The sequence below is a fragment of the Crocuta crocuta genome, unplaced genomic scaffold (assembly GCF_008692635.1).
Source record: "Crocuta crocuta isolate KB4526 unplaced genomic scaffold, BGI_CrCroc_1.0 scaffold234, whole genome shotgun sequence".
Taxonomy (NCBI): domain Eukaryota; kingdom Metazoa; phylum Chordata; class Mammalia; order Carnivora; family Hyaenidae; genus Crocuta; species Crocuta crocuta.
In genome coordinates, this window is record NW_027529647.1 from 2757720 (window position 1) to 2767621 (window position 9902).

Genomic DNA, 9902 nt, shown 5'->3' on the forward strand with positions numbered 1-9902 from the left:
CGCGGCTGCTCACATCGGGCCCGCCCGCGCCGCCCGGGGCCCGGGCCCGCACACTGACCTTTACCTCAGGGTGGGCACCTCTGGGCGCAGCGCGAGCAAGCAGGGCCGAGGGCCGACGGGGGCCAGGCGGGCAGGGGCAGGCCCTGCTGCCCATCCCCTGCACAAGCACAACTTCTGCCCCCTGGACCCGGGCCGGACCGACGGCCTGGAGGACTGCCTGGCCAGGGGACTCGAGGGCTCTAAGTAAATGCTGCTGCCCGGCGCGTGCCCGTCCCTGTCTGCTGCTCCCTGTGCAATAACTGCTGGGCCGCCCGCCCGCCTGCGCGCGCCGGGCTCTGCCTGCGGCGGTGAGGAGGGGCAGCCCCTGGCCCCCTGCCCTGAGGCCAGGCTGGGTCTGCCCCCGGAGGCAGGGGGAGGCCGACTGCCGCTTTGGCCCCTCCCCATCTGTGGCAGAGCACAGGCCTATGCCCAGCACAGAACTGCCCGTGGGGACTTCTGCCAGCCGCTCCAGCGCAGCACAAGGGCCTGGGGCTGGGATCACGCCCCCACCCCACTGTACCCCCCAGAATATAAGCTATCGAGAGTATTAATTTATTGGGAATGAGCTGAGGCAGATTTCCCCAGAGAAACAAAAAGGTATAACTTTAACAAATATATATTTAAAGAAAGAAAAAATATTATTGATTCTATAGAAAACCATTTACCAACTGTAAGGACACTGAAGTCTAGCTCAAGACAAAAGCTGTTAGAGGCCCTGGCTGTCTGTCTGTCCATCCTTCCCTCCGGCTAGGACACCCGGCCCAGTAGCACACACAGGAGGCTGGGGTCCAGGAGGGTCCGTGCTCCACTAGGGCCTCCCCCTCTCTCCTAACTTCTCTGCGTCTGAGGAACTTGAAGGATGTGCCTTGCTCGCTGCCGGGCTGTGTCCTCCACACCGTGGAGCCGTGGGGAGGGGCTCCCTGTTCTCCCAGGGTGCTGGTGTGAGGTACACTTGGGCTTCGGGGGAGCTGTGCGTGCAGCGTGGGCGCGTCGGCTGGGTGAGCTCAGTGGGTGCAGGGCGTGCATGCCAGGCTGCGTGTGGCGTGTGTGAGGGTGTGCCCGACCCTCCCTCCTCAGGGCTCCTCGCTGGCCCCGTACAGACAGCCTGCCCTCCCCCATCTGAGTTCCCATGGACGCTTCTGCTCATGGTCCAAGGCTGTGTCGTGTGGTCGTTCTTGCCCTCTCTCTCTTTTCCTCTCTCTTCCCTTTCCAAAAAGTACTGACTGGCCTCCTCTATTGTGTTTGCTGATCCACGTGTGTTGGGCACAACTTTGACCTTTCTTAAAAAAAAAAAAAAAAAGAATTTAAAAATGCCGAAAACCAGCGGTTGTGATGCGGGCGGAAGGGGTCAGCCAAGGTGGCGTCTGAGCGTGTGGGCCCTTTCCAGTAGTCGTGCCCTGAGACTTCCCCAGGTGGGTGTGCCTGGCCTCTCTCCAACGGGCAGCCCAGGCAGGGGCTCCAGCACGTGGGGAGGGGGGTTCCGCGCAGGGAGCTACTGTCAGCTGTCAATAAACAGCAGAAAACAGAGCTGCCTGGCTCACTTCTTGGGGATGGGTGCTGGGGAGAGCGGCGGTCTAGCTTGCTCCAGGCAGGGAAGAGAAGTCACCAAAGGGCCACATCCCAGAGCTGACAGGAGGGGCCCTTCTGGGGCTCCTCCCCAGCCCCCCTCCCCGTGGCTGCGGGTGCCTGAGCACAAAAGCATTCCCAGGTGGCCCTTATGTCACCCCCAGGGACTATCCCCACTCAGTCACAGTCTGTGCAGCTTTTATTTCAATCAAGAAGTAATCAAATCTATATACAGTCTAAAAACAGTAGAAAAGGTGAGTAAAAAGGCCCACGGTCCATCTGGGGTGGGGATGGAGGGTGGGCCGGGCGAGCATCGTACCTGGCACCCAGAGGGAGGGGCTGGGCACTGTCTTGGCAGCGACGATCACAGGACCAAGCAGAGGGAGGCTCGCCGGGCACAGGGTGGGGAGGGCACTGCCTGGCCAGGACACCTGCCTGCCCGTCTCTGCAGGGCAGGCAGCAAGCGCCCCTTGAGACCCGTCACGCGGCCAGCCTGCTTTGGACAGGCCTAGGGCGGTCCCAGAGGGAGCCGAGACTGGTCTGGGTTCTGTCAGCAAGTCCAAACCTGCGGAGGAAGGGTCCCGTCTCAGCTGCCCCAACACCGCCCGCCATCCACACCCGCCCTCGGCTCCCGGCTTCTCGGCACCCCCCGCCCCCAGCCCCACACGTGCAGCCCCTTTGGAAGGCCTGAGCTGAGGCACTGACCTTCACAGTGCTGTCCACAGCCCCGGAGAAGAGCCGGCCCCGGGACACGGCCAGCGCGGTCACGCTGCCCTGGTGACGCAGCAGTGTCTGCGTGCAGATCATGTTGTCCATGCTCCAGACCTGGGGGCACACGGAACGTGAGGGCGCGCCCGGGCTCGGCCGCCCACCGAGAGCCTGCCACCGTCACTAGACCGACACGCACCCTGAGAGACCGGTCGTAGGACGCGCTGAAAACTTTGGTCTGGTCTGGCGTTGAGATGACCGCCAGGGCATATACGGTGCCAACGTGGCCTGTCAGGGTCCGCACCTGCTCCTTGGACTCGATGTCCCACACCTGAGGGAGTGGCGCAGGCAGGTCAGAGCCGCGGGCTCTGGGGAGGACGGGCGGCCCAGAGGCAGGCCCCGCCCCCAGGTGCCCGCCTTACATGGATGAGGTTCTCATAGGTACCGCAGACAATGTGGTGGTTCGTCACCGCGATAGAGTAGACGCTGCCACCAGATGTCTGCAGGACGTGGATGCAGTCGAGGGTCCGGATGTCCCAGATCTACGGACAAGCTCAAGCCGGTCGGTCCCAGCCAGGCACCTCACCCTCAGGGCCTCTGGGGGTTTGGACACTAACCGGCCCGCCCGCCACCCAGGATGTGCTTGAGGGCCTCCCCACCCCGGAAGCACGGGGGCAGGGTAGACTGAGCCCCCAGGGCTGGTGTGGGCAGCGCCGGCAAGGCCAAGAGTCTTCCCACTGGACGTGTGTGCGGACACACCTTGATTGTCTGGTAGGAGCCGCTGTACAGGTAGCTCTGGGCGGCCACCAGCGCCCGCACCCAGTGGTTGAGGCCCGTGAGCTCCTTCTTCAGCTTCAGTTCAGTGCCCACAATGTCCCACACCTGCGGGGATGGCTGTGAGTGTGGGCGGGGGCGTGCGTGTCCAGCAGCCCCACGCCCCACACATGCACACGCGAGCCCTGGCCTGACCTTGATGGCCTTCAGGGAGCCGCTGAAGAGCATGTTGTGTGAGGAGACCAGCGTGCACACAGGGTTGTCATGGGCCCGGATCGTGTTCACCTTCTGCAGGTTCTGGATGTCCCACACCTGGGGGGAAGGACGACAGGAAGCCTCAGGCCGCGGTGGCACGGCGTGCCCGGGGTCCCGGGAGGCCGGTGCGGCCCAGGCCCCTCCTACCACGTGCTCGGCCCCACTCACGATGATGGTGCAGTCGGCTGAGCCGCTGTACAGCTTGCACCTGGGAGAGCGGAGCCACAGGGTCAGGGCGGGATGAGCCGCCATCATCGCTGGTGCGGCCATGCGGGGCTGGGCAGAGGCCACCGGGAAGCCACCAGGAACCGGCAGTCTGGCCTGGCTCCTCCTGCTTCCCTGATCCGGGAGATCCTGTCCCGGCGGGAACCTTGGGGGTGGAAGCCCGGCCCCTGCTGCCTGCCCGGCAAGCAGCTGCGAGGTAACTACCCCATTAGCCATTAGCGCTGCCGGAGGCCAAGCGGCAGCACCTGGGGGCGTGCCTCTCTCCGTCTTCCGCCCGCGACATAAAGTCTCATGACACAAGACAGGAGGAAAAGTGGAGAAGGGGCTACTCTGGGGGTGAGGGAGTAGCCGTGCCGACTACTCTGGGGTCCCGGCCCCGAGGCTCTGGCTACAGGCCAGCGAGTAGTGGCTGAGCTCCCACCTCCCCGAGGCACTCCAGCGCGGGGACCACACGCTGTGAACGGACATCTTCGGACAGGGAGACCCGCATGCCACCATGTGGCCCTGCCAGGATGAGGGTGCCCCGCAGGAAGGGTAAACACAGCCACCTGAGGACACCCTCACCCTCACCCCTAACCCTCACTCTCACCCCTAACCCTCACCCTAAGTCTTCTAACACCTATAAAGAACGTAGCCACACGGGCTCGAGCTCACGGTCCGTGGGGGCAGCACCGAGTCTCCCGTCCCCAGCTCCACGCGGGCACCACGCGTGCCCTCACTCACCCCTGGATACAAAGAGCCAGCACAATGCCGTCATGGCCTTCTAGCGTCTTCTGGCACTTGTAGGTGGTACACGTATCCCACACCTGCAGAGGCCACGATCAGGGTGGGTCCCCGCAGGATCGGCCCAAAGCCAGGGGGCGGCACGGCCCCCCTCAGGCTGCAGACCACCCTCTTTGGGCAAGACCTTGCTCACCTTGATGGTCTTGTCAGAGGAGCCGCTGAAGAGCAGGTCCCCCATGGAGTAGACACAGAGACACCAGACAGGGCCCTGGTGGCCCACGAAGGTTCCCTTGCACTTGAAGATCTGTTGCGGGTCATAGGCTGTGGAGACGGGAGGAGCCGGTGAGGGCCCGGAGGCGCCCAGGGGCGCCCGAGGGGGCGGCAGCAGGCCTGTACTCACATCCGAGGATGCCCGTGTTCAGCCGCGCGTTGATGTGGGACAGCTCGTCCTGCCAAGGCCACGAGTAGAGGGGATGCTGACTGTGGTCCCGAAGTCCCCGCCCCCACGTGGCGGCGGCTGCCTCCTCACCCCCCCCCCCNTGCAGGGTGGTCCTGCGTCCCCACCCCACCCGCACCCCCGCACGCGGCCCCTTCCTGCTCACGTTCAACATGGACGCATCCCTTCGGAACTCCATGAGGTCCTCGCTGAGCTTGCTCTGGTTTTCGTCTAGGACATCTGAGTGGCGAGGAAGAAGGTGTCAGGGACTGGAAAGAGGGGCCTCGCCCCTGCCTCTCTGGGCCGGGCCCTCACCGAACTTGAGCTCCAGGCTCTTCTCCAGCTGGTCAATCTTCTCCGAGAGCTTGCCCAGCATGGAGCGCAGGAAGGCGATCTCCTGGTCCTTCTGGGCCAGCGCCACGTGCATCTCGTGGAAGCGGTCGTCCGTCTGCTGCAGGAACTCCTTCAGGCCCTCGAAGCGGCAGGTCTCCAGGTGCGTCTCATACGTGTCCTGGTTCCCGATGAATGTGCACCTGGAGGGACAGGACGGCTGCCCTGCCCACCTGCCCTCCTGCTGGGGCCCCGCCCCCGCCCCCGCCCCCACCTCCCNGGCCACTTTGGGATGAAATCTAGTCTTTCCGCTCCCGCTCAAAGCTCTTGAAGGCTCTTCCACGCCCTTTGCCAGCCTCCCAGTCCTGCCTCTTCCCTCTCCCACCGCCCCCCTGCTCTCCACCCGATTCGTGCCGCCGGTCCAGCTGCCCGAAGCCCTCACAGTGGTCTGCAGCTCACACCTCCAGGTGCCTCAGTTCTCAGGGCCCGCCTTCCCTGACCTCCCAGCTCCCCGGCCACCCCGACCCTCTGCACTCCCGCGGGGCTCAGGTCTCTCCTCCACGGCACCCATTACACAGCCCACGTGGCTCCCGCTAAGGTGAGCCTCCCCAGGACCCTGGCTGTCTCCCCAGCGCCCAGCGCACAGGCCCATCTCAGCAAGGGTTCGCTGAGGGAGGGACTGTGAACACAGGCCTGAGGCCCCGACCCCCGCGTGCCCGCCCCCGCCCACTCACCCGTACTTAGAGTGGGGACACTTGATGTGCTCACACTCCTTGAGGTGGGCCTCCAGGTTCATCTTGAGGAGGGGCGGGCAGCTGGGGTTGTTGGGGCACCGCACAGGCCTGTAGTCGCAGCTGCCCTCGTGGTCCCTTTGGGAGGCGGGCGTGAGTCCCCGGAGGCGCCGGCTCTCAGCGCCCCCGGGAGGCGGGGCCAGGGGCCGAGGGGAGCACTTACTTCCGAGCGCTGAGCTTGATGGTAAAGGGGCACCCTCGGGGGTCCACCTCAAAGACGGCAGGCTTCCCGGCCCCCGCCGCCCGGCAGCCGTGCCTGCAGTGGATGAACAGCTCCCCGATCTGCTCGGCCACCGCGATGTTGTTCACCACCACCGTCAGCTTGGCGTGGTCCACGGGGCACTTCTCTGGAGGGGAGGGTGTGCTGACCCCACCGTCCACCTGGCCGTCCCCTGGCAAGTCCCCATGCGGCAGGCCCACAGCACGCTCCCTGGGCTGCCCATCTCCCTGCCCCACTGGCATGCCTGACGCAGGTTAGGGGCACAGCCGGGCTACCAAGAGTGACCGCGGGCCGCTGGGCTGACTCAGGAGTCTGGGGCGGGGTGGGGGGAGCTGGGGCAGAGCCCGGAAGGAACAAGCCCCAGGCCCAGGCGCCAGGGCCTGAGAGGCTGAGGCGGGCAGCACCACCGGCAAGGGCACTTTTGCGGGAGACGGCTGGTGCCGAGGGCAGGAAGCTCCGAGCTGTGGGTCTCACTGCTTCACCAGTCAAGGTCTGGAGCCTGGCCCGAGCACCCCATGGCAGAGATGCTGAGGGCGGGACTAGGGAGAAGCCACCATGTGCCAGGGGCATAATCTGTGCTGGGCCTGGGCTGGGGCCTCTGTGGTGGGGCCCTTCCAAAGCGGGGGAATGAGGTGGCCAGGCCTGGGGGGAGGGACCTACCTGACTTTAAGGCGCATCTTCGACAGAACGTGTGCTGTGGAGACAATGGGTGGGCTTGGGGCATGGCCTCAGAGCCGCCCCCACCCCCCCTGCCCACATGGAGGACAGTCTCCGGGTGGCCCCGCCATGGTGCCCGCGTTAGGGACGGGCGGCCTCACCCCACATGTGGTGATCACGGGGTCCTTGAACACGCCGCAGCACAGCTGGCAGCACAGCTTCACCGAGGGCTGCTCGGCAAACACCAGTGGTTCCTAGAACCAGGCAGGGCAGCGTGAGGGTGCCGGGCGTCGAGGGGGCGGGGGCGGGGGGTGCGGAAGCAGAGAGGACCCCTCCAGCCACGCCCTTGGCCCTGCGCGCTTGCTCTCCAGCAGTGATGGAGACCAGAAGACCCCACAAGGGTGCCGCCCTCACTCCCCAAAGCCGGTACCCCGGTAGCCCCCACCCCCGCAAGGGCTGAGAAGTGGGAAGAGTGGGCCTGGGGGAGGAGGCCGTACCACCCCCCCTGGAGGGGGCGCCTGCGGGGGCGGACACACCTACCGGCTCCTCCTCCTCCTCAGGCAGCGAGAAGGTGGAGCGCAGGGACATGCTGGACTCCGAGTGCAGGGAGCGGACGGAGATGGCCGAGTCGGAGCGGCGTGGGGTGCTGATGGGGGGCTGCGGCACACAGGGACAGACCACCCGTCAGCCGCCGCGTGTGCCCGGGGAGCCGCCGGGGCACCCGGGCCCCTGCCGGCCCGGCAGTCCCGGCCCTGTGGCTGGGCCACCCGCTCACGTCTGCCAGCTTTCTTTGTGTAAATGGAGAGACTTCCTGCTATTCAATTCCAGGAGGACGCGCTCGCCTGGCCTGCTTCCTGCTTCCCGTGAGGGAATGTGGGCTGCACAGGGGGCACCTCCATCAGCCAGTCCCGGGCCGGCCTCCGCACCCGCACTGCCAGAGGAAGGGAAGGCCAGCAGAGGCTTGGGGGCTCCAGGTCCCCTCGGGCTTGGCCGCCCGTCTGGCTTCCGTGGCTGGGGACACGAGGCCGGGCCACTGAGGCTCCCAGGGAAGGCAGGTCCCCACTGAACTGGCCAAGATTCTCCGAGGGAGAGCCATGGGTGCCTGCCTCTGCCTCAGTCACTGAAGATGAGGATCTGGGGGAGCCCTGGGTGGGGGGAACTGTCCCTTCCGCTACCCTTGGCCTAGAACCCCCCCCCAGTAAAGATCCTGTAAGAGCCACTGCTCCCCTCCCAGCCCGCAGGCCCCTCCCGGTCCCGGCCACTCTGGGGAAAATCCCCTCCCCAGCAGCCATGGGTGAGTCACAGGTCACAGGGGTCAGAGCAGGCGGAGCCCGAGGGAGCAGGGTGCAATGTGTCTGCACGTTTGTCCTTAGAGAAGGCCTAGCGCAGCGCCTGGCACACAGAGCATTTGAGTAATTAAAAACACTGGTTTTCTTCATATTAAATAGGAAACGAAGGCCTAGCAGCCCAGCACGAGAAGGCTTAGGTCCTGGGAGGCTGGGGGGACAGGAGAACCAGCTGGCGTCTGTGGGGCCACCACACCAGCGAGAATCCCGAGAACCCGTGAGGGAAGGCGGACAGCGAGGCTCGGCAGAGGTGAGCGGCAGGAGGGCCCGAGCCAGCCCCTCGGCCAGGGCAGGCCCTCGCTTCCGACAGGCCCAGCGCCCAGCGGCCCGGGCCGGTGGCCGGACAGGCAGGGAACAGCCGCTGTGACCCTGGCCGCACGGCCTGGGCACTGAAAGCCAGCGCCGACTCCCCCCAGCCCCTCCTCACTGCACACAGCCAGCGGCAGGAGGCTCTCCCTGTCTCACTCGCACGTGCGTCATCCCCCGGCTCGGGCCGCCCTCCTTCCAGCCACCCGCTCACCTTCCACCTGCCTGCCCTCCCTCTCAGCCTCTACTCGATAGAACCTTCTGTGGCTCCCACAGCCTCCCAGACGGAGCTGAACACACTTCAGCCCAGCCCGCAGGCTCTGCACCCTCTGGCCCCACCGCTCCCTCCTCCATGAAGTCCACCCACGGTTGCGTAGGCCTCACGATGTCCAGACGTGGCCGCCCTCCGCCTCACCAGCCCACCGGACCCTGCAGACCTTAGCTCAGGGCACGCCTCGAGGCGGAGCCTCCCCTCCTGCCACCCCTGGGACCTGGCCCTGGGGAAGGAGGGCATGGCCGGAGGCTGTGCGGAGAGGCGAGCTCGGCACAGACCTACCATGCTATCCTCCTCGTCCCGCGGTGAGTACGCGAGGGTGCTAGAAGAAGACGGGGTCCTGCGGTGCTGTTTGTACGTGCTGGTCCCATCGGCTGCCAGGAAGAGAGGGTGGGGACGCCATGAGTGTGGTCCAGACGGGAACGCCTGGCCCACCGTGGGGGCAAGTGGGCTCCCTGGGGGGACGGGCCCTGTGGGAGCAGGGGCTGGGCCAGATAGGGGTTAACCCCCTCTGGGAAGTCTCCTGTCCCCACCTGCTCCCGGGGCCTCCTCGATCTGAGGGCCACTTGGCTGGGGCTGGGATCATGGGCAGCTGGGAACCACCGTGCCCCCGGCAGGGGCCTGAGCAGGGCAAGGGCCAGAGTGCGAGCTGGCCTGAGCCCCCAGTAACTCCCTCCCTCCACACTTCCCCCCCCCCTCCGCCAGAGCCCTGCGCCCTCAGCCCCCTCCAGGGCCAGGCAGGTGGGGAGGGCACGCCCTGGGGCTAGGCGGGCTCAGGGAGCCCCCCAGGCCAATCCTCTGTGCCTGGAGCCCCAGGCCCCCGACAGTCACACTCCCAAGGCAGGCTGAAGGTGGGCTGGAGGATCGCCTGTGTCTACAAGGTGCCAGCACCAAGCCTGACCCGGGGGCTGCCCTGTGCCCAGCTGAGGCAAGAGACTGACATCTGAGTGATTATTGTGGAGGCTGCTTGGCAGGAGGTGTGATATCGTCTTGTTTGGCCCTCAAGGTAACCCGCTGGGGCGGGGGTGGGTCCTCTGGGTCCTCAGTGCCCAGAGGAGGAAACAGAGACAGAGGCCTGCGGCCCCGGGCTGGTGTGTGGTGGGGACTGACAGGCAGCCCACTGTTTGGGTCCACTGGTCTCCCACCTGCTCCCCTGGCCAGAACCTGGAACCACCCTCGGGCCTCCTCAGCCCTCCAGGGAAGGTGCTGGTCGGGAGTCCATGCAGCAGCCAGAGGCCCTGGGGTAGCCACC

The 9902-nt window shown here is 66.1% G+C and overlaps 1 protein-coding gene across 6 annotated transcripts in view; it reads right to left on the bottom strand.

Annotated features, from left to right (window-relative positions):
- Nucleotides 1–1786: 1786 nt before the first annotated feature.
- Nucleotides 1787–9902, bottom strand: part of TRAF7 (TNF receptor associated factor 7) — a 12038-nt gene continuing 3922 nt past the window's right edge. For 5 of the 6 annotated variants that reach the window (XM_077762635.1, XM_077762633.1, XM_077762634.1 and 2 more), the window contains 18 exons: nucleotides 8933–9024; nucleotides 7265–7381; nucleotides 6886–6978; nucleotides 6728–6761; nucleotides 6011–6194; nucleotides 5791–5925; nucleotides 5042–5259; nucleotides 4893–4966; nucleotides 4691–4739; nucleotides 4484–4611; nucleotides 4291–4373; nucleotides 3511–3550; nucleotides 3283–3399; nucleotides 3073–3195; nucleotides 2736–2855; nucleotides 2513–2644; nucleotides 2311–2430; nucleotides 1787–2170 (listed from right to left, as the gene is read on the bottom strand). In XM_077762635.1, coding sequence (XP_077618761.1) covers nucleotides 2156–2170; nucleotides 2311–2430; nucleotides 2513–2644; nucleotides 2736–2855; nucleotides 3073–3195; nucleotides 3283–3399; nucleotides 3511–3550; nucleotides 4291–4373; nucleotides 4484–4611; nucleotides 4691–4739; nucleotides 4893–4966; nucleotides 5042–5259; nucleotides 5791–5925; nucleotides 6011–6194; nucleotides 6728–6761; nucleotides 6886–6978; nucleotides 7265–7381; nucleotides 8933–9024 — 1874 coding nt within the window. In that variant the 3' untranslated portion in view covers nucleotides 1787–2155. The remainder of the gene's footprint in view (nucleotides 2171–2310; nucleotides 2431–2512; nucleotides 2645–2735; nucleotides 2856–3072; nucleotides 3196–3282; nucleotides 3400–3510; nucleotides 3551–4290; nucleotides 4374–4483; nucleotides 4612–4690; nucleotides 4740–4892; nucleotides 4967–5041; nucleotides 5260–5790; nucleotides 5926–6010; nucleotides 6195–6727; nucleotides 6762–6885; nucleotides 6979–7264; nucleotides 7382–8932; nucleotides 9025–9902) is intronic. The other variant, XM_077762636.1, reaches the window with a different exon arrangement.